At 43.9% G+C, this 23,700-nt stretch overlaps 1 protein-coding gene and 1 non-coding gene across 3 annotated transcripts in view; both read left to right on the forward strand.

Annotated features, from left to right (window-relative positions):
* Positions 1-551: 551 nt before the first annotated feature.
* Positions 552-23,700, forward strand: part of HS1BP3 (HCLS1 binding protein 3) — a 57,216-nt gene continuing 34,067 nt past the window's right edge. The window contains exons 1-4 of one of the 2 annotated variants that reach the window (XM_063424360.1): positions 552-1,543; positions 7,545-7,710; positions 16,914-17,121; positions 19,096-19,312. In XM_063424360.1, coding sequence (XP_063280430.1) covers positions 1,500-1,543; positions 7,545-7,710; positions 16,914-17,121; positions 19,096-19,312 — 635 coding nt within the window. In that variant the 5' untranslated portion in view covers positions 552-1,499. The remainder of the gene's footprint in view (positions 1,544-7,544; positions 7,711-16,913; positions 17,122-19,095; positions 19,313-23,700) is intronic. The other variant, XM_063424368.1, reaches the window with a different exon arrangement.
* TRNAS-AGA (transfer RNA serine (anticodon AGA)) lies at positions 1,280-1,361 on the forward strand. Its single transcript has one exon. It is a non-coding gene; the product is annotated as a tRNA-Ser (tRNA).

Raw genomic sequence — 23,700 nt, forward strand, 5'->3', positions numbered from 1 at the left:
CAGTGGAAGAAATTTTCTGTGTAGCATCCAAACAACATGGGAATCAAACCCCAAGTATTCTGGGAGGTTGCTTCTCAAAGAGGCAAGCTGATGCTTATCTCCTGCAGACAGCTCTATTGGCATATTAGTTTTCTCCTGACAGGTTTGATTTGAGTCTACCTTTCATGCAGAGGTTCACTCTTCACAGTCACCATCTGAACAAAGACCTTGCCCTAACCTCATAGGAAAATCAGCTGATTATTTCCACAACTTCAGAGGTTAGTACCACTGAGGCACTTGTTTTATTCATATGTTATGATGATACGGGCTGTGGAGTTATAAAAATGCCATATATGATAAGATTTGTAAGGAAATCAGATAAACAGGCAGTGCTTGGACTTCCTCATGAGTGCACATACCTACATTCATGAGAGACACAGCCTACACAGCCCCTCCAGGACAAAGAATTGCAGCCTACTGGGGCCAAGCAGACACTTCTGTCCGGGGAGAAAATCCCCAGCTTTTGGAGCACCTTCACAGGCACTTGGTGACACCTGGAAGGACACTGCCCAGCAAGCATGACAAGCTTCAGTGGGAGCTCATGCCTCAGGTCCTGCTCTGTTTTTGCTGTCTATTTTGGATATTAGGAAAAAATTCTTCACTGCAAGGGTGGTCAGGCATTGGGACAGGCTGCTCAGGGAAGTTGAGGAATTACTGTCTCAGGAAGTGTTAAAAAAAATGTGGATGTAGCACTTAGAGTCATGGTTTAGTGGTGAGCATGGTGGATGGGTCAACGATTGGATCCCATGATCTCAGAGTTCTTTTCCAACCATAAAGACTTTGTAATTCCGCAATTCCACAAAGATGTGCCCGGTGCGAAGCTTTTTCCCCCAAGTGCTTCCCTGCAGAAGCCGTGGGATAACCAAGCGCCCAGGTACGCCCAGCAGCCTGCGAACAAACCAGGACTTCCCAGCCCGGCTGCGGGTGCCCGCAGAGGGACCAGCTGCTTCCCTCTTCTTTCCCAAAATAAATTCCGGAACACACAGCCGCTCCGAGGTGCGTGGCCAGGGCTGCGGGGGCGGCTGTCTCTGTCCCCCGGCTGGCGCTGCTGGGATGGGGTTGGGTAAGCAGCACTGTGCCCATTGTTTCAGGGCGGAGAGACGCGTGCGAGCCGCTTCCTGTGAGGAGGAAGAGAAGCGCCCAGGGATGCACCGAGGCTGGGGGGAAGTTTCGGTCCGGGAGGAAGAGGAAGCGGGGATGAGTTAATGGGGTTCACGCGGCGGCATTCCCGCTCGTCGGTGTAGTCGTGGCCGAGTGGTTAAGGCGATGGACTAGAAATCCATTGGGGTCTCCCCGCGCAGGTTCGAATCCTGCCGACTACGAGCCGCGCTCTTCTTTTCCTTCCCGTGCCGGACGTTTTCTTCCCCTCGCTCGTTTTGCTCCGGAGCTGCCGGCGCCTGACATCCGGCAGGGCGGCCTGTCCAGCCCCGGGAAGGGAGGCGGGACCTCCTCCCGCGGCCATGGAGCAGCGCGGCCCGGCGCCCGCCGTGCTGGTCACCACCAGGTACCGGGACGGGGCTGCGGAGCGGCCCCGCGCCCGCCTCGGCCTCGGCGGGGCAGCCCGGGCGAGGGAGCGGGGGATTAAAAGGGCAGAGAAAGGAAAGGAAAGGAAGGAGTGCGGGGCGGCGGAGGCTGAGGGAAAGCCGGGTGGTTCTGCGTAGGTTTGCCCCGGGGCACTTCAGATGTTCTTCACTTTTCCTGCGTTTCACAGCCGGGGGAGATCCCTGGCCCGTCCTGTGCGCCCTTTCCTCTTGTGCTAACTCCGGCTCGTTTGCCGTCCACTCTGGCGCAGCGTGTGCTGCCGCCCTCCAGGAACATCTTTTTCTTGTCGGTGTTTCGAGGTGGGCGGGCAGGAATTGGATTTATCCTGGGCTGTGCAGCGGTCTCGTCCAGGCGCGGTGTCACCAGTGCTTTGGCCGGTGCCCTTCCCGCTGCTGTGCCCTGTGCTCCTCCTCGTGCCCACTCTGCCTGGAGGGCCAGGGATGGGCAAAAAGTGTTTATTCTCCTTTCTCACCTTCTCGAAGCTATCCCCTGCGTGGTGCAGGGCTTGCTGCTTTCTGTTGCATTAAATTTTTAAACCAAATCTTTTCTTAAATGTGGTAAAGGAACGCTCATGAGAAATGCCTGAAGAAGAAAATGCTTATGGCAATCTTTTCTAGGGAAATTGATAGATATCTCTCTGGGGGTTTTGTTTGTTTTGTTTTTTAATTCCCACGAGATATTTGAAACCACATGAAAGCAGTTTCTTATCTCAAGAGACATGAGAAGCAGGCATGTTGGTTCAGCAAAATCCTTACCTCCTAGGACATAAATTACGACTATTTCAATCACTTTAACTTCAAAACCATTATTTTAATCCTTAAATATTTAGCTATATCAGGGCCGGACTTTCCTTGAAGCAGTGGTCTTGAACCTTCAAATGTGTCTGATGTGACTAACAGATGTTTTGTAGGACTGACTTTATGTTAAGTTTAGCCTTGGAAATGGAAATCCAAACACCTGGATTAATTTTACAGTTTTTAGACTGAAAAAGACCCACTTGCAAATTGTTGCACTGAAAATGGAATAATTTCAATGATAAAATGGTGTATATATATGTGTGGGATTAAGGCTTTAGCAAGTGAACATATTTTCTAGCTTCTGAGGTGAAAGAGCTGTATAGTTGTGACCTTCTTCACTCTTTTTTTCCACATGCTTGTTTTGGGAATGGGATTCCTAATTGCTGTCATCGAATCCTAGAATAGGCTGAGTTGGATCATTGAGTCCAACTCCTGGCCCTGCTCAGGACCTCCCAAGGATCACACCTTGGATGTGCCTGAGAGCATTGTCCAAATACTTGTTGAACTCTGTCAGGTTTGGTGCTGTGATCACTTCTCTGGGGAGCCTATAAAATCTGTATACTTGTAGTTAGACTGTACAGCAAAATAAATTATTTGATGAGTACTTTGCCTTCACTTAATAAATAAAACTAGTTGTACAATTTTTTTCTCCTTCTGTTATGACCAGAGATGTCAGTTTGGTCTCCTGTGGAGAGACATTGTTGGAGCTGGGTGCTGCTGGCAGGGCTGACTTTATCAAGGCAGGAAGCACAGGCTCTGCTCTCCTGGGCACACATTTACATTTATTCCTGGGATGCTGGAATAAATGTTTCTCTGGTCACAGAACTTGCATCTCTTATTTTACTTTCTTTCTAGAGGTGGCTATTACCCACTCCCCACGTTGGCACAGAAAGCAGATGAATTAAAATACAAATTATTGATTATATGCAAATCAAAAAACAGGAGTGAAAACCCGGCTCTTCCGTGAACTGTGGAAGCTGCTCAGTTCAGCTGACCTTTACCTTCCTCTGTTCTGGGCCAATCCTGCATGATCTGATTGTGCAATGGTCTGATTCACACCAGTATTGCTGGTGTGAATGGTCTCCTTGTATTTGGGTGAAGTGATTCCTGCTAGGAAGGCTAACCATGTGCCCAGGTCTCCGTGGAACTGTCTGTTTTGTAGACAGAAGTGTAAACTGGAGATAAGCTAGATTCAATTAAAGAGTAGAAACAATAAACCTGTGTGTCCAAGTTAACCAGTTTTCTCCTTTTACTGCTTTTTTTTTTAAAGCCACAAGTGTAAAAATAGTTGTGTTTTATTGAAAAATGCGGTGAAACTATATTCTGTCTTGGGACTTGCAGGTGCTGGTTCTGTTTGAATAACAACAACAGCATTTAATTAATTAAAACAGTAAAGCTGCTTATTTTGAAGGCATTACAAGAACTAGGGAGCACTTTTGATAGTACGCTCTGTCTGTCTCAGCCTCCCTGCTGATTTCTGTTTGTTTAGAATCAGTTTTATATTTAAAAAGAAATCCTGTTGCTATGGAAGAGATAATACGGTTTCCTGTAGGAGATGATAATGAAAGTCACCATAAGGCCTAAAGCAAACAAACAAAAATGTTGCTATTCTCCCTCCCTCTAATAATTTTCCATGACATTTTAGCACAGACTTCCAACAACTTTAAAAGAAAACCCCTGGGTATAGATCAGGCACTTAGTAACTTCATGACACTTTCAGAACTCTAATGCAGCAGCTCTTACAGTGAAGTTGTCATTGTGTCATCTCCAAACATGTGTACATGATTGGTGTTTTCAGGCCACTTGAGGATGGTTCACTGGTCATTACTCCTTTTATTCATTTTAGAGGTGAAAAAGCAGATTACTTAGTCATTTATACTCTGTTAACAGAAGTAGAATCACAGACTCATTGGAGATGGAAAAGACCTTTAAGATCATCAAGTCCAAGCATTAACCCAGCACTGCCATAGTCCACCAGTAAACCCCGTTCCCAGATGCCACATCTACACATCCTTTCAAGGACTGATAACTCATGAACTTCCCTGGCTTAGAAAGTCCTTCCTGAGTACGAGTGACAGACCTTTTTGCTGCCATAGCTGCAGGCACAGCTGCTGAGTGACTGCACATCTAGAGAGCTGTTAAGATCTGGTTGTTGTGATTATTAGAGAGAGGTGCTTCTACCCAAATTAACGTGCAATTGAGATCATATGCCAAAATTAACAATGCAGATTTTATTTAATTAAATGTGTGTGTGAGAGAGAAACAGAAAGACACAAAAAAGAGGGTGGGAGGGAGGCAGAGAGAGAACAATTATGTCAGAAGATAATCACTAACTTTGTGGATCCAGCAGTGTTCGGTTTGTCCTTCTTCACCCTTTTTGGTGGCAAGGGTCCCACAAAACATAAGGTTTAATGGGTTAATATACATTCAGGTATATATGGCATGCCCAAGCACCTCCCCTGCAGAGGGGAGTTTTGCACTGTCTTTTGCTGCACTGTGAATCATGTATAATCCTCTGATGGGAGGCCTCAGAAATAAATCTGGGGGTGCTTTGTGTGTCTTTGATAGTTTATGACACCTTTTAAGACATGACAGCTGCCTCTCATGCCTGTGCAATTGAGCCTTTTATGCCCCATCAGAAAGGATAAATACCCTCAGGCCTACATGTGAGTGTGGGTGTCTTGTGCTCAGTGTGTCTCTTCTTTTGAGTCAGTGGACTATGGTCTCCTCCAGTCAGAGCTGACCTTCAGCACGGTTGCTGAGCTGGCCTTCTCCATGGACTCCTTGCAGTATTGCACTCTTCTGCCCCAGCCTTGTTGACCTCTCCTTAGGCTTGAGATAACTTGGACAATAATACCACCTTTATCTTATCTCAAGTCCCCATCATGTGGCTTAATTTACTGTCCATATTTCCAGGAATTCACAGGAGCAAATTTGGGGTGGTGTATCAGTGGTTGCAGATGAAGAGTTGCTTCTTTATACAGTCTGCCATAGTGGGCAAAGTCCTTTTGTGATCTTAACAGTGTTTAAGGCTATTGTGGTCTGTAAGTCTCTTATAAGACCATATCCTCTGCTGCAGGTATATTCTAAAAAACTCCAGATCCAGCTGATTTTACTGGCAGGTGCCCTTAGAGTCAGCATTTTGGCTGCCACTGAAGGAGGCAGAGTTCCAGATGATGGTTGTTACTTGCAGATCTCACAGGCTGCTGTGTGGAAACCAGGCACCTCTGTAGGCACTACTGGTCCTGTGTTAGAGCCAACCACGTGTAACTGAGAACAAAATTTTCTCTGTATGTGTAAAGTGAAGTCCTTGACTGGCAGAACATGAGAACAGAATCGGAGCAGACAGAATAATATCATCAAAACACTGGAGATGGTAGAGCTGTTGTTAAAGCCCTAGTGCTTTAAACATGGCTTGCAGAGAGGATTGGGTACAAAACTGTGTCCTTGTTTATTGTTATCCTATCAAGAACTCTCAAGATACTCTCTTTAAACGGCTTTTTTTTCCAAGCTTTGAATTAGAGATTCAGAGATTGCCTTCTTGGGGAAGCTCAAGTTTCATAAGAACTGATCAAGTTCTGACATGATAAGAGGAATCTTACTTTGTTTGAAACTAGATTGTTTAAGCCTCTTGAAAGTGTATATTAAGTTCTGTGCATTGTGTATCCTTAGGTGAAAGGGCACCTGTGTTAATGAATATAAACTCCCTGAAGGAAGAGGTAAGAAGAAGTTCACAAGAACTCTGCAGTACGCAGGAAGTCCAGGGAAGGTGGAATTTGATCCTCATAGTTAAGGTTTAAAAGGGCAGAAAAATGTTTAATGATCATAGTTTGGTTTTCTTTTAAATAGTCCCTTCTGAATTCTCTAAAAAACATTCACACATAAGAGGGATGTACTCAGAGATGTGTTCAGAGGGTATTCAGTCCTCTGGATGGTGAATTTCTGATTCTGACAGAATACTTGGTTCTGGTGACAGTGAGGGTTCTGTGGCTTTGCATAGGGTAACTTTGGGGAAGGGATCTTTGATCAGTTTTGGTTTTCAGGCTATTGAAACAGACTGTTTATTTCATTAAACGTGTCGTTCAATGCTCCAACAGCAACTGCTTGGTCTTACTCTTGATGTGTGAACACTGATATGATCTGGCATGCCTCATGCAAAAATGTCATAAATATTTTCAGGTGGCAACCCAGGGGGAGGGTGGCACCACAGTTCTGTAGATCTGAAGCGGTCAGGAGGAAAAAAACGCTTTGAGTGAACTGCAGCAGCAGCTCCCCTGTTGCCTTTTCCCCCAGGAGGAGCCATGGGTGGTTATGACTGCTGGCAACTCTCAGAGGTTAATGCCGTGGTTGTCTGCTTTAACTGGGTATGAAAGGAAAGGTAGTTCTGTTTCCATGAGGATTTTCTGTGGGAAAGCCAAGGTATTTTGGCTACTGTGCCCTTTAGGCTGTTTGGCAATGAGACTGTGTCAGATGTATCAGACAGTCAAAACCAGAAGGCAGCTCTGAGGGATCATGTCCTCCTTTAACTTGCTCAGTCCTGATGTTTGTCTAATTTTCGTCAGGAGCTTCACAAATGGAAAGTATGATTGGCCCATCAGTCTGCTCCAGCACCTTCCTTTGTATTTCAGCTTTAATCCAGTTACCTGGTTGGCTCTTCACAAACCTCAAGTTTTTCCTGTGCTCTAGGGAGTTCCTTCTTTCTTTCATAGCACCTTTCAGCTACTGTCTCTGTCATTCCTGGGAATGTCCTTAGGTAACAGAAAGGTGGATAAGGCTCAGCATGAGTCACTGTGAACAGACCTTTGTCTCAAAATAAACCTGAAGAGAGATCATGGGATCTTCTCACCTGCCTTGCTGGGTTAAGAGCACTTTCAGCTCCTGCAAGTGAAGTCCTGTTCTGAATGAATCCACATCTCTTCACAGAAATGCTGTGTTCCTGGCATGTTGCCTGCAGTGGCTTATGGCAGGTGCTTTGGGATGGAATATGGGAAACAGGTCATGTTGGAATTTGTCTTGTTGCAGAGCAGGAAGTGTTAGGGGCAGAGTCTGTCTGATGTCCTGTTCCAGTGACAGCCTTTGCATTGATTTTCTCGGGCTTGTAACTGGGAGAAGGACAGTTAAAAGTCTTTGTGCCAGTGCCTGAACTCTGTGTATTTTCTTCCCTAGGCAAATTCAGAATACGCACACGGGGCTGGATTTGTCAGTGCCAGAATACCAGGAAATTCGTGGGAAGATGATGTCTGGCCATGTCGAGTATCACATTGTCGTTGTTACCCGACTGGCTGCCTTCAAATCAGCAAAGCACAAGCCTGAAGATGTGGTTCAATTTATGGTAAATATTTAATCAGACCTGTTTTAGTGATTACTTTCTTAATCAGCTTTGATTATTTCTGTCATGATGTAGCAGGTGCTTCATCATCAGTCACAGCTTCTCCAGGTCAAGGTCCTTGGTAGGACAATACAGTCTGTACTAGTTCTACAGTACCTATTCCATTATGTGTATTCCATTATCCACACAGTAATTGAACTTCTTATTCCAGGAGCTAAAAATGACAATGACTGCTGTTGCCTTTAAGGCATTTTTCACTGTGGATCAACAAATAGAAACCAATTAAGCTTTTTGTAAGTTCTGCTATAAATTAGTTTCTCCAATACATGTATCAGTACTAGACTTTGTACAGAAACATGAAATAAATATGTAAGAGCTTATTTGAATGGGTCTATTACCTAGACGTAGCTTTTAAAATTCTTACTAAGAGAGGCTTACAAGAAAGTGTCCATATAAAACATTATTTAGCTGGATTGTCTTTTTCATTATACCTGCAGAGTAAAGATTTGTAAGCACAGCACATGACTTAGAACAGGTGAAGTTAATCTCACCTGTGGCATGTGCACATCCACTTAAGCCCCTAGGACTCTGTCAAGCTGGGAAAGGGTGCATTTAGGGTGTTCTATTGATCTTCTTTAGCTGCCTGCTGAACCACTCCCAAGAAGTGCCTTTCTCTGTCCATTGGCCATAGAGGGACACGCCCTGGTGCATGCTGTGAACATCTGCTCTTTTGAGATGTTTTGGCAATAACTGTAATGTCAGAGTGATGTGGATGTGTGGTTACCTGGTAGACCATGACCTGTAGTGTAACTCACACTTCACAGAAGATAGTTGATAAAAGCCTATTTAAATAATCAGATTCGCAGATAAACATCTGTCAGTGTTGAAAAGAAATGCTCTACAACAAATGAGATCTCTTGCATTTTTTTCCACACTTTGTGCTATATATAACTATGGTAAAAGCAGCAGTGCTGGCTTAGGAGTCTGTTCTGTACTTCCTCCTCTTCCCTGACTGCTTGTTCTCACTCCTGCAGTGTTTCCTTTTGTGTGCCAGTGTCATGTGGCTATTCCATAATGTCAGCTGAGAAACTGCTCCTGGCTAAAAATGGGTATTTTGGAGCTTATTATTCAGTACTGATTGACACCCGTTCCTTGAGCCTATGAGTTGCACAATCGCATTAAAGTTTCTTTTAGGACAGGGAAGACCCAGGCGGGGGCAGATAAGAGAATGGAATGTGCAATTGCTTTTTTTCATGCATCAATGTCTGATTATATTATGTATATTTTCACACAGCTCTGTGGAAGGAAGAATCTGAGGTGTTAGACTGGGCTGTCATCATTTAACTTCATTTTGCATCATTTAAGAATAAGTTGATAAAATCAGCTTGTCTATAAAGAGGAGAGACAGGCTTTGTACTGCGGCCCCTCTGCTTGCTGGGGTTGTCTGTTCCCATGTCTCTCTCTGGGAGGATTTTCAGCACTCAGTTGCTCTTCTCAAGTGAAATGAACCTTCCTGATTTCTCCTCTCGTGAGGCCTCCTGACATTTCATTCTTCATGAAGAAGGAAAGTGGTGGAGCCTGACGAGAATAACATTTATCTCATCAGTTACATTTTTTTCAGCTGACTAAATATGATACATTATATAGTTTGTTGTGTGAGAGTAATTTAAAACCCTGAGCTGGGAGGTTGAGGATGGATGCTTTCCATCGATTCATTCCGATGAGTCTTGTCTGTATGTATTACTGGAAGGAACAGAGGGATTCACCTGTCGTAACTTATCTCTCTGTAAGTTGGATATTTTAATCTGAGTCTGTCCACGCTTATATGGTCAGTGGGGAGGAGGGGAATGATGTGACTCATCCTCTGGAAATGTCTCTCTTCTTTGACCATAAAGGGAAAGTATCTACATTTTAGACAGCTGCAGTGGGGGGCTTCAACTCCAGGCTGAAATGCTTGAGGGTCAGTAGAGTTGCACACAAATCACTGTGTGCACTCGGAGGTGTCCTGGGATTTTCTACCTGGCTTTCAGCAAGGTTGTGGGTTTCCCATAGGTCTCATGTGGTATTAGCCTGCTGCACACAAACCCCTTGGATACCCTAAAGCATCTCAAATAGCATGGGATGCCTTTTTCTGGGCAGATCAGTCTGCTCTCCATAATTAGATATCTGCATTTTGTTTTCTAAACTCCCATCCCCATTGGTGCAGTGCTGTTGAAAAGGATGTAGCTGAGCACCTGTGGGGTGGGGGAACCCACTTTGCATAACATAAATATAAATGTCTGATACCATTTGAGAAACCCTAAATTACTGTAGGTGTGTGCACAGGGCTGGCAGGTGTGACAGAGGACATAAAGGCATTGGCACTGCCCTGAAGCAGCAAGGAGAATACAGTGCAGCATTCAAGGTGCCACTGGCTGCCTGTGTTCACGTGAGTTGAGCTTCAGTCGCGTTTCACCAAAATGTCATTTTACCAGTGACTGTCACAGGAGCTGGGACACCTCATGTGTGTAGCAGGTGGCTTAAGCTGGTGGCTGCCGGGGAGGGCGGGCTGCACCCCGAGTGTCTGTGCAGCACAAACAGCAGCATAAAAAAAGTGTCTGTGCAGCACAAAACCCTGTTCTGCTGGGTGCTGCAGCAGCACAAACAGGAGCCGTGAGCCTTCCCCAGGGGTTTGCAGGTGAAGTGCAAAGAGCCACGTACCTGAGGAGAGCAGAGAACAACGAGGCTGCAATGGGCAGCAGCTGCAACACGTCAAATTTGTATCACAAAGCAGAGTGAGATGAGACATATGAGGAAGAAGAAACTACTGTGTGCCCGTTCTGGAAAAGAATGGGAGAGGGGACTTCTTTTTCTGCTTTTGTCGAAACTGCCAAATTGGAGGAGGGAGCCAGGATCACAGCGCTGAAGCGACACGTAAGTTAGAGAAGGCAGGCAGGCGTGGTAAGGCAGGCAGGCACGGTAGCATTTTCCTTGTCTCTGGATACCGATTTTCGGATTGTCTCTGTTTTGGCCACCTGGGAGCCAGGCCCGTGTTTTGTGGCCCCTCCTGGCCCTGTCGCTGTCCCTGAGGCCTCAGAGGAGCCGCCGCTCCCGCCCGGCCCTCAGGGCCTGCACTGCGCGTAGCGAGCGCCGGGCGGCAGCAGCGAGCGCCGGGCGGCGGGACCGGCGGGGACGGGCGGGGACCGGCGGCTCCAGCGGCTGCAGGGGCTCCTCTTTTCCCTGGGAAAGGATGGTGAGCAAGGCAGAAGCGTCTTCTGAGCTAGCTGTGGTCTCCGGAATCGAATCGTGGGGTCATTTGGGAAACAGCCTTTAAGATCATTGACCCAGCTTTTGACAGATCACCACCGTGTCAACTACGCTACAGCACCAAGTGCCATGTCCAGACATTTCCTGAACACCTCCAGGGATGGTAACTCCACCACCTCCCTGGGTAGTCCGTTCCAATGTTTAAGGACCATTTCCATGAAGAAATTCCTTCTGATGCCCAGCCTGAACCTCCCTGGCGCAGCTTGAGGCTCTGTCCTCTCGTCCTGTCAATATCGAGAGATGTGTTAAAGGCCCTATGACAAATACCAGATGAACATCAAAAAGAGATGTCAGATCTGACCTGTGAAGCCTTTACTGTGGGTCTAAACAATCCAGAGTGCCCTATTCCCCAGCCTTAATAGGACTATGCAAAATCAGCATCACACCATCTCTAATTAAAATGTTTGTGAAGCATTAACAGAAGAAATTCACTTCTGTAATGACATAAAGATCTAAATTCTTAGAAACTGGAGGGATTTTTTAATTTTAAAAATGCTAATTGTAAAATAGGGCAAATGAGTTGTAGAACTGCATAACCTTTAGGTTATATTTGGTAATTAAAGTAAAAGTCAGTTGCATTTCTTTCAAAGGTCAGAATACTCTTGTACTATCAAACGAGGGAAATTGGTTTTCTCTTTGGTACTGCTACCAAGGTGATACTTAATTATCTCCTGTAGATTTGCCATTTTGTGTGACAGAAAGAAAAGGCTTTGCTTTTCTTAAAGGCTTTGCTTCTAGCCACACCTTAGCTTTTTCAGCAATTAACTTCTCCCTTCCCAGCCTTATTAAATATCCACCCAGCCTTTAGTGCCTTCTCTTTGTATCTGCATCCAGTTTGATTCTTCTGTACAAGTTATTTGTTATCAAGTTTTTTCTTTTTCAAAGCTGAACAAATAACTACTGGTGTTTGACAGGCACAGCAAAATTTAGAGAGGCATTTACTACAGAACTTAAAATGAGGTAGTGTGTGAGTATGTGGGTGTTCATTCATTTATGTTTTCATCATTGCCTTTTTGCATATGTTGGCGGGTGGTTCTTTTTGGGCCTCAATATCTGTGTATTGGAGTTGCTTTTTCCTGACCATACAGGTATGTTGTGAAGATAAATTCCTTCACCTTATGGCTTCTGTTATGTGAGAGAGGGGGGGAAAAATTCATGCTCAGGATAGCAGTAGGTTCAGGAGCCACTAAGGATTCATGTTGATTAAAAAGAAATATTAGAGTTCTTGCTCTTATGCTGGGCAAAACAGATGAGGAGAACAGCATGTGGTCATGTAATTAAAATCTACCATAATGCCTGCCCACGAGGTCACCAAGCAACATTAATTCTGGTATGGCTTCAGTTTAGAGTTTCCAAGTGAAAGCTTGGGTTGTGCTGCCTGTGAGCTTTGATTCCTGTACCCAAAGCTAGTGGCTGTTCTAAAGGACAGGGATGTTGCATCTCTGTTTTCTGACAGTGTTGAGAAGTGGGGTTTATAAGAAGAAAGTCACAGTAGCCCTGGTTTTCACGAAATACTATAAAATCAAGTGTGCTCTTTGTTGGTGTGCCCTGGCTGGCAAAGGGCTCGAGTTAGCTCTAAGATCTCCATTTTGTTGCAATCCTTGCAGTAAATATAAAGCATATGAAGCCAAGTTTGAGGTCAGAAATGGGGCAGTAAAAAGAGCTTTGAAGGGAAAGGAGGCATTAAATAGCATTAATACTGATTGGGATCGAAGTCTGTGCACAACTGCGAGTCGCAGGCTCGTATCCTCCAGCTGTTCCGGTGTGCGCTTTCATGCGTGAGGCCCTTGGGAAGGGGGGGCAAGGCACATGCATGAGATTTGAGGGATTAGCAGCAAACTTCAGACTTTCACTTTGAACTTCATGGTGGTTTTCTTAACCTTCTAGCTATACTTGATCACATTCAACTTATTTATTTGTTCCCAGTTTAAAAAAAAAACCTGTCAACCCATCCCTGTCTGTCTTTTAAGTTCTGCGTTGGATGTTAATTGTTACAGGCAAATAAGGTCTTGACCTGGCAAATGCGCACATGCTTTGCTGTATTTGCATGATTAACTCTTTTGAAGTGAAGCAGATTGAGCCTTTGATATTGTGACTTGACAGAACTCCTTGAAGCGTGTGCACTCAGGCTTACTTACAGGTGGTGGGGGTTTAGCTCCACAGTGTTCACAGAGTTCAGTTAGAGCGAGGAGGGGGAGAGGATAACTGCAGGATCAAGACCTGGAGGAATTACAGGCAGCAGAAGAAAAATATTTGAATATTAATCAAGTAGGACTTTGTTTACTTAATAGGATTGATAAAATGGGATTTAGAGCAGTGCTTATTTTTTAACCTGACATTTTGGGCCATAGGATCTATCAATGATTTTCAAAGGACTGTAAGTGATAACAAGGAAAGGCAAGATTTAATTTTGTTACATGCTGATACATCTTTCTCCTGGAAAATTGACAGAAGGTGTCAAATTGAAAGGGTCAAAATTGTTGTGGCAGAGCAGTGCTTTCTGACTGGAAAGGTGTGAGAATGCTCTGTGTCATGTCTGGGATTAGAGTTGAAAAAATGCACTCTGTGGAACCTGTCTGGCACTTGTGTAAGGCCTCTGTGCTGCTGCATCACGCTCTGGGGTCCCAAGTACAGGAAGGACATGGACCTGTTTGAACAGATCCAGAGGAAGGGTACAACAGTGGTCATAGAGCTGGGACAGCTCTCCTGTGGGGACACTGGGAGAGCCTGCTCAACCTGGAGGAGGCTCCAGGGTGACCTACAGGAGCTGTAATAAAGCAGGAAAGGGACTGGTTACAAGGACCTGGAATTGACAAGGGGGAATGACCTTAGGCTGAAGAAGAGAAGGTTTGGATTAGATGTAAGCAAAAAATTCTTGACTGTGAGGGTTCTGAGACACTGGCACAGGTTGCCCAGAGAAGCTGTGGCTGCCTCATCCCTGGAATTGTTCAAGACGAGGTTGGATGGGGCTCTGAGCAACCCGGTTTAGTGCGAAGTGTCCCTGCCCATAGAACTGGACGATCTTTAAGGTCCCTTCCAACCCAAACCATTCGGTGATTGTCAGTGCAGCAGTGTGAGGCTGTTGGACTCAGCCAGCCTTACCACTGCACTCCCAGCACCAAACCCACGGTAAACCTGGCAGCAGAGCTGAGCGAGGCTGTCGAGGAGCCCGTGGCTGCCGAGCCTGAGGCACAGGGACAGTGGGTGAGGAGCCGCAGCTGGCAGGGGCTTGCCGGGCCCAGCCCTGGGCTGAGGTAAGCGGGGAGTGGTTCTGGGTGGAGGTGTGAGCGCTCCCTGGTGTGGGGTGTTCCAGCAGAGGGCATCCCGGCACTGCGGGATGCTGTGCTGCGGGCTCGGGCAGGCACATTGGTATGCCTCGGAGACACTGCTGGCACACTTGGAATGCCGGGTCGTGTGTGCCTTCCCGGCGTTGTTGTTCAAAGCCCACGCAGATCTACAAAGCGCAATTAGCGACGGGATGCGAGGGTGTGCATTTGCGTTAGGTTCGGTGGTGTAATTAGACATAAATTGAGATTTATGAATAATTTACAGACTTTGATAGAGGAGGAATGAAAATCAAGTGGGGAAAGAAATAAGTTTGTGTATCTCAGTTCAGTACTAGAATATTTTAAAAAACTGTTTTGGCATAATCTTGATTGGCTGCTGTTTTGTAATGCTTTCAGAAATTAATTTGGTAGTTATTATTGAAATTAATTAGATGTTAAATGTTTTTTCACAAATCAGACTTAATCTTTTTTTCCTGGGTGGAGGGTAATGATGTTTGTTCTTTAGAAAGAGCACCAGTGAATTCCTTACTGCCCTTACATTTGTGCTTACATGGTATTTTTGGGAGGGGCTCAGGCAACATACCCTATTCAGAGTGCTACTGGGACCTAGTGAACTAAAAATGTACAGCAGTTCAGAAGCTCTCAGATTGCTTTCCCCTCTCTTTTTGGGGTGTCCTTCAAAGGGAAGATTATGATGTTCTGGAACATCTTTATTCCCCTCATTTTAGTGCTTGGTTACTGAATGGCATTTCAGATCCCACATGTGGAGCACAGTGTTACTCACACTTAACCTTTGCTGCTTCCACAAGTCTAAAATTCTTGGTTTTCCTTCCCCTGTCGACTCAGGTTGGGTGTCGTGTTTCAGATCTTTGTAACAAAGCTGCTTGCCTTTTGTGACTGGACACTGAACCCACAGTGAACATTGTACAGATGAAATGCTAATGCTTTTCCAAATCATCTGGCTAGGTTGATAATTACTGTGAAAGGCAGAGAAGCATGAAAGCTGAGGTGGTTATTGCTCTTTGTGCCAACATCTGAATCAGTGAGCTGGCTGAGGTGTGCCTGTTATTGTCAGGGTCTGTCCCTGGCCCGGAGGGCAGCTCACACAGTCTGGCTGCGTGCGCAGGATTAAACTTTCTTACCATCTGCAGTGTGCATCAGTACCCAAACTGGCTGCTCAGAGGTTTCTCCACTGGGCCAGATCTTGGGCTGAAGAGTTACCTGGGAGCATGACAGCTGCCCAGAGTATAGGAACTGTGCCACACATTGTCAGGTTCCAGTAGACACAGTAAATGAGGTTTCTGGTAGATGCTCTAAGGTTCCAGTGGCTGGGAATAGGCCTGATGCTGTTTAAAAATTTGCTTGTATAGATGCAATGTAGTGTAAAGATTCTGCATTGATCTATAACTCATTTCCCTTCTGTGCTTTTTGTTAGGTTGACTTTCTGTATCACTGTGCTGGTGGGAGAACTCTGCATTACTCCATTCCAAGATGTGCTTGAGTTTCTCCATCTTTTATATCCATCTCTGTATGTGCAATACTGCACACATTGCAGTGTTAATTAGGATTCACTCCTCTAGAGTTCAGCAACACGTACAGGAGGATGAGAACTGGACCCTAGAAGAGTATCTGTGTCCTATGCACTCCCCTAGCATTAGTTTTTGGTTTGTTTTTTAATCTCTGTATTAATGGAAACAGTTTGGTAGTTTATGGGTCCATGGAGGGCTTTGATAAATATCTGTGTAACACCACAGAGCAGGGAAGTCACCCTCATTGCATCTGTAACGTCCCTTAGAGGTAGTGTTTTGTTTGTGTGTGGGTTTTGTGTATTGCTTTAAGGTACTGAATTCAATACTTAATGTGGCATAAAAGCCACACCTTTTTAAACCAACATTCCTATAGCTATTACTTTCCTTGTAGTATCTTGAGCCTTATTTCTCCTCAGGCTTCCTGTCTTTGTCCACAGAAGGAATTACTCCGTTCACCATTGGCATCTTCTCCCTGTACAAGAACCTTTCAGGCCATGGCCAAGTTGTTGATTTTTATTTTCTCATGGATGAACTGAATAGTCAGGGGTCAGCTGAGGTCTTTGCACTTAGGTTTTAGTGCCATGTGCTCTTCAGGGCAGAAAACATGACAGCTTTTTAGGCCTAAGCAACCAAAGGGCACTGAAATCACCTGGAGGAGGAATGGGACAGGGGGTGCAAAGACACAGGTAGCTTTCTCCACCATATACCTACCAAGCAGGGCTTTTCTTCCCTCCTGTCTCTCAGGACTGGGCATCACTTTTAGTGGACAAGGTTTCCTGCTGTCAGAAAACTATCTGGAGCAGTGACCTTCCCAGTATTTCATTAGCTGATGAGTCAGACAAATGGATTCTGGCAATGAACTTTAATTCCATTAAGCAGTGGATTTTAATAACAGAAGACCAGCAACAATGCTTGAGGATTCACTGGGTACATAACAGGCTTTTGCTAGGCCATGTGTAAAGCTCCTTGCTAATATATGGTTTTCCACTTCCACAGTTAATGTTTCACAGCACTTAAACTGCTGCTTTGCTGTTCCTGTCTCTCCTGTAAAGAAATGAACCCAGGCAACACATTTTCATTGCAGGTTTCCAAGAAGTACAGCGAGATCGAAGAGCTCTACCAGAGGCTGACAGCACGATATCCACATGTTTCTCTGCCACTCCTGCCTAGGAAAGTTCTCTTCGTGGGGGAATCTGACATCTCTGAAAGAAGAGCTATGTTCAATGATATCATGAAATTCATCTCCAAAGATGAGGATCTGGCAACGAGTCCTGAGTTACTGGAATTTTTAGGTAACTAAAATATGTGAGTGTCCCCTCTCTCATGAATGTACTTTATGGAGGTGTTAAGTTCTTGACTCGGGTAGCCAAAAGTGAGAGTGCCAGAATAAAGGCTGTCACTGAAAATATCCTAATTTACACTGAAAATTTCCTAATTTATAACTGCATTTACAGTGCTGCACAGTTATGTGTGCTAGTGTTTTTCCCTCCTCTCAGTGGACACATGCCTCATTCAGAGATGTTGATAGGTACCTTCAAAGCAAGCATTGTGCTGTCCTGTCTCTGATTTCCTGCTGTGCTTCAGAACATGTAAGTTTAGAAGGCTAAATAGTCATACGTTGTCAGTGGGGAGATGGACCCTAAAGGGACAGTGCAAGGTCTCCCTTAGTGAGCAGCTCTTCCATGTTTTGTCTGGTTTTCCTGCAAACTATTGATTCTGAGAAATACTTAAATGGAAGACAGATTCTTTATTAGTTAAACACATTCTCTGGCTAGCTTTTTTTCTTTATAGTTTATTTTTAATTTTTTTTCTTAGTTTTCTTTAGCTTTATGTCCAGCTCTTGTTGTCTTGTCTGGTGATTTGTATAGTTCCATTCTTATGTCCCTTGGGCATAGCAGGGAATTACTGAAGGAGTGGAACATAGGAGCTCTCTGTTTTTAGTTTAGCTGAGGGCTGCTGAGCAGGGAATACTCTAGCCTGGTGCTGTGCAGGATTCTTAGTGGAGGGTTACTTTCAAGTAAGTGAAGGTGCAAGAAGCTAACAAGTGTAAACAGCCCATTTTGCAGAAGTGTCAACTGTGGCCAGATTAGTTCTGTGAAATTGGCAGCTTCCTAAAATCAAGGGTGGCAAAGCTGCTTAATGCGTGGCAAGATCCAGGTAAGTAAGGTTTTTGGTTGTTTTTTTTTTTTTTCTCTCACAGTGTTCTCTTGAAAGCAGACCCCTTGAACACAGAATTCAGAATTCATGTTAATTGGTCTTTGCATGCTGGTTAACCTGACCATGGTGCACATCTGCAGCTAAACTAGGCTGGACTGCAATCTGTGGGCAGATTGGGTGCAAGTAATGTGAATTCAAAGTTTGCCTTAGAATAATGTAAGCCTTACCCTGATTTGGCAAATGCAGACATGAAAAGCTGGGTGAGATGAGTCTCCCATGCCATGTTACTCAATAGTCAAAATGGTGTAACCATGAATTTTATCCATCACAGTTTTCAGTAGCCTTTTTTTTAGCTGGTCTCATTTATTTTAAATTGCTTCCCTGGACGTCCAGAAACTCAACAACAAGGAACCATTTTCTTCCCATTCTGCTGCATGTTACAAGTATGGGGAGAAGACTTAGTTTTATGTTTCAGTTGGCTGAATTTGCTGAGCTGGATACAACGTGCATACTGAAGGGTGTTAGAACTTCAGGCTTCATTTTTCAGTGTAAACTGAAAACTTTATTTAACTAATAAAGAATCTGCTGTGGAAACATGCTGTCCAATGCTCTAATTTTAGCCCAAGTTAATTAAATAGTATCAAAAAGAGGATTTTGTCTCTACTAGCTATGTGAAAGTTAGCTACCTACATCTAAACAGAGTATTTACAGACTCTCTGTAGCCAGTAGAAGAGAAATAGGCACTTTAAAGAGAAACTTCTCAGATTACTTCATTTGGATGGGATGAATCACCGTGTGGAAATTTTATTGTATCTGTTGACTGTAGAATGAACATAAATAAGCAGATTTGACATGTGCTGCTGTGTCTTAGATAAAGTTCATTTCCTCTGTCTTTCTCTACTTAGCTACTTCAAATCAGTAAACAGATCAGACACATAATGACACATAGTGAATAAAGGGAACAGTGGGAGTGTTTTGAAAGAGTTCCACAAAAGCTGATCATGTCCTTCATTCCTCAAACAAAACTTTCAGGAACAAGTGCAGGGTAGAAAAAACCCATAGTTGTTATCTCATATACTCAGTTGTACCTCCATTACTGTATTTTGCAGGAACAAAATCTTCCAGTGCTGTTGACTTCAAGGGTAAAAACATACCTGATGACAGGGAGAAAGAAGATGAAGAAAATGACTTGGATTTTTTCAAAGAGGAGAAGACACCTGACTTACTCTCACAGCTTTTATCAGTGGAAAATGTCCAAAAAGGGGAGAAAAAAGAAGAGGGAGATGAGGAAGAAGAGGAAATTTTAGACCCTCTTGGTATAATCAGGTATGGCTAAAATCCTGTAGGTATTTAGATTTTAACCTTTTGAATAAGGCTTTGTATGTCACTGTCCCCAGATCACTAAACTTCACAGAGGGTGAGGGGCCTCTGCAGTTCATGAGTGAGGTGCTTTGATAGAGGTAGGAGACTTTGTAGTGCCTTTTCCATGCATTCCTCAGGACACTGAAGGGACAGGGACATTGTGAGTGCCTTGGTAACAGTCCCAGCTACAGAAGGTGCTTTGATGGGCACTGTAGGGTTCTAGCACAAAGCATCAGCCCTCCAGCATCCAGTGGATGTGCCTTCTGCAGTAACAGGACACGCTGATTACTGTGTCTCAAACTGTTTTTGAGCTCATTCGTGGCTTTTCTTTCCATTTTCCTTTTTTCTGAAGGTGTGACATGCTAAATGCCACTGAGGCATAAGCAGTAAGAGCTTGAGAAACAGTAACTGGATCAAAGCTTCCTGATATTAGTATCTGGGTTTGTTTACCTGTCCAGTAATTTTCACACAGTTACTTTCTTCACTTCAAGATTTCTCACTGAATTCCAAATCGATTTCTAACTTCTAACGTCTGGAAGAAAATATAATTTTTCTGTGGCTGGGATCATGAGTATCAACTACTTTTTAGGGTGTCTCAGGCTTTAGATGTCCAAATAAAGAAGGTGTAGCTGTTCTTGATCTTCAGTAAACACTGACTGACCCAACTGGATGGTTTCAGCCACCCAGAGTCACCAGCTACGACTGAGTGTTGTCTTGGATCTAGACTGTTTTCAAAATGCTTCTGCATAGGAATAGGCAGTAACTGGGAGTAACAAGCCAGACCTCTCTCTTGGTGTTTCCCAATGGCATTAAATCATTTCCAGGGGATCATTCACTCTAGGCTCTAAGCTGGAGTCTCCTACACTAAGTTTGGTCAAATAAGGTGATTAATACTGGAAGCACTATTTGGACTTTCCTCCTGCTATCATAATCATTTGTAGTCATGGATGCCCAGATACTGTTTTTTTACTTGAAGTATTTAATCCTTTAAATCAGCAAAGATTCACCAGAAAAGGATCACCAGAAAACATTAACTATTACTCTTTTGACAAAATTGCTGAATTACTCAGCATCAAAATTACTTTTTTGTTTAAAGAGAGTTTAAAAAATTTAAGTAACTATTTACAATGAGAAGTTAGATAAAGCAACACTTCCCACAAAATGATCCTTAGTTTGTATGTTTACAAAAGCAGCTGTCCTTTTTTGGATAGGAAAATGATCTATTGGGTTAGCAAATGCAATGTTATATTTTCCAACTTATAACAAATAGGAGCTGTAAAGAGCTTGCTATGCCAAAACAAGCAAGAAATTTGCTTTTCTGCTCTACACAGCTTGACATAGCATTTGAAAATCTTGATTATTTTGGTCTTCCAATGCACTGAAGGATGACAAGATCTGGTATTTAATCCTCACTTAGTTTATTGCTTCCATTCCTTCCAAGTACAGAATTCTTACTGAATCAAAATAACTTCATTTATATAAGAAGTATGGTATTCACTGGGACAGAGCTGCAGTGTGACATGTTATGCAGTCAGATGTTTTTCACTCTAAAGCAGTGGCTGGCTATCTATAAAAGAAATCTCCATATCTATTTTTTTTTTTTGGTGACCCTGACATGTACCATGTTGGGGCAGAAACATGAAAGCAGAAACAAGAATTCTGAGTTGGATTTTTCATTGTCTCTGTTCTTCTGTAACTCCTCCTGCTTCCATGGAAGTTGTTTTCAACTCACATCAATGGAGATCAGATTGGACATCAGCACTGTATCCCAGCTCTGTGCCATCTAGTAAGAGGTGTAGGTAAGAGGCCAGAGGCAGGAGCTTAGTGGTCAGTGGATGTTCTGGGCAGTTCTTGAGGGACATTTTAGGGTATCTTCTATGCCTGTTAAAATGTTTGGTTCTTGCATACTTTGAAGAGGGAGCTGAAGCCCCAAAGCTTTAGTGCTTCACATGTGCTTGAAGTTACTTTGGCATGGGAATGAATAAACGGGAAGTGAAGCAAAAAGATAAATGTGTTTAGTAGTAAATTTTCCCCTAGTGCCTAGTAAATTCAGGTTAAAAAGGAGGGAAAAACCTCACCATGCTCCTTTCCTCTCTGAAAAACCTTTGGAAAGCTGTACAGTCAGCACTGAAACGAGCCAGTGCATTTTGTGCAGCAGTGGTGGCCAGAGTGCTTTGAGCAGCAGAGCTCCAAGCTAAATCGAATCATGTGTTTGGCATAATCTTACAGGTTTTTGGCTTTCTGGATGAGGATGAAACTGCTCCAGCAGCACAGGCCTCCATATGCTGTCAGCACGCTTCATTTGGTAACAACTTATCCTCCTGGGCCAGAAGGCTGTGAATTGGATTTGGCCCAGCACTGCTGCTGTGCTGCTGAACCACCCAGTATCCAGTCAAATATATGGCTTTAGGGTAAAATGCTAAACTAGGGCCTTCTTTTTCTGGTTTTGTATTGCTGGTGATCATCCAGGTGGAAGCTCCTAATGGCCTGGTTCCTTTTGCCTGGAAGAGACATCCCAGTGGTGCTGATTCTCTGCCTCGCTTCAGAGCTGTGTCTGAGTTGCTCTTTGATGTCAGGTGGACAAACTCACTTGCCAGTTCAGGTCATCTTTTTTTGTGGGAATTAATGATGATCTCCAAACTGGGTGTTTCTCTGTTGTATGGTTCTTATGCTTCAAAGCTTTCTCTCTGTGTTAGCAGGGTGATTCTGGGATTTTGAACAACAGAAAGACTTGGGGTTTTGCTGTCCAAATCAGGAACATGTCAAAAACAATACATATTTCTGATAAGGTTTTCATGTTTTAACACCCCTGGTTTTTTAAATTTTTTTATCCCAGGACCCTGGTTCTTCCTAGAATAAAAGGTGCTCAAAGTTAACTTATATTTGTGGAATGTGGTATTGAAATTCTGTTTTCTTCTCTTCATCCTCTGCCTTTCTTGATAGTTTGGAGTATTGGTGTTCCTATATATTGTCACCAATTACTCTGCAACTTTTTCTTGACATTCACAGAAATCTTTTCAGCTTTGGACAGAGTATACAGGTGCTGTAAGAAAAATCACTGCTAATACAGACTAAGATGATCCTTTGATATAAGCTGTGCATAAGGGAATGAATTCTAGTATACTCACTTTTGTAGCACTGGCACACTTTCACTTCATTTCACTCTATTTCACTTTTCTTAGCACTCTAAGTATACAGTGACTTACAAGTCACTGTAAGGCTTTCATAGCATTTTTTAAGTTAGTATCTCTTGTGTTTGGGGTTTTTTTCATTTTTTTTTTCTCTTAAGCCACAATCATTATAATATTCCTTTGTTAAAATGTTTTAATTCCCTTATAAATCAGATACAGGAAATCATATATATATATTTAACTTCCCATTGTAGAGGCAATAGTAGGTATATTGACTTAGCTTTGTCTCCACTCTTTATCACTCTTCTTAAATCCATAGAGCTCAACATTTGCAGATACATATTTTTAAATCCTTGGTAGGCTACCATGGTGCTTTGGCATCTGAGTTTTTAACGGTGCAGTATCTTTTAACAGTATTTTAAAGGGTTTTCCTCATAAATTGCAAAATAGTATTGTGTGGCTAGTCTCAGTTGCAGGGAGTTCTCCAACTGGTTTGCCTTTAGGAATGAAAGAAACAAGAGCATGGATCCTAAAGAGGCCAATCCTCTGAGGGACAAGGCATGGAAGAGAAACCCAGGGTGGATGTGCTATTCTCCTGTTGAACTCTGCAGTGGAAAAAGGTGTGATTTGCCAGTGGTTTGAGGGGAGGTTGGCATGGAGTGAGGGCAGCTGTGTGCAGCAGGGGTCTGGAGCAGCAGCAGTGGTGCTCAGCTGTGCCAGGGCCCTGGGCAGGGCTGACTGAGCAGTGTCTGGCCATGGCTGTACCATGGCATCTCCTGTCCTCAGTGAGGCTGGCTGTGCCCAGAATGCCCACTGCAAGTGGCTGCTGGCCTGGGCTGCCTCCTGGGCTGTGACTGGGATGGTTTAGGACAAGGCAGGTTGTCCCATGCCAGAGGGGTACCAGGGACTGCTCTAACAGCTTGAATTGTTGAACAGAGCTTCTGTGCTCAGGCCCAGGCTGTGAAGGACTTACTCAAAAAACAGTATGGCCCCATGTTCCTCTACCCACAGAGCTTTCTGCCTGCTGCCATCTTTGCTCCACTCTGCCCAAAGCTATCCTAGGGCTTGGCTTTCTGTAGAGGATTCAGGCATCCAGTTTGGGATGGTTTTGCTTAATCTAAGCAAGATCAAGTTCACATTTCCAGGTCTTCATCTTACAGCAAATTAAAAACCACATCACAGTAACTGAATTGGGTTTTGTCTTCTTCCTTTGTGGGTGAA

The sequence above is a fragment of the Prinia subflava genome, chromosome 2 (assembly GCF_021018805.1).
Source record: "Prinia subflava isolate CZ2003 ecotype Zambia chromosome 2, Cam_Psub_1.2, whole genome shotgun sequence".
NCBI lineage: Eukaryota > Metazoa > Chordata > Aves > Passeriformes > Cisticolidae > Prinia > Prinia subflava.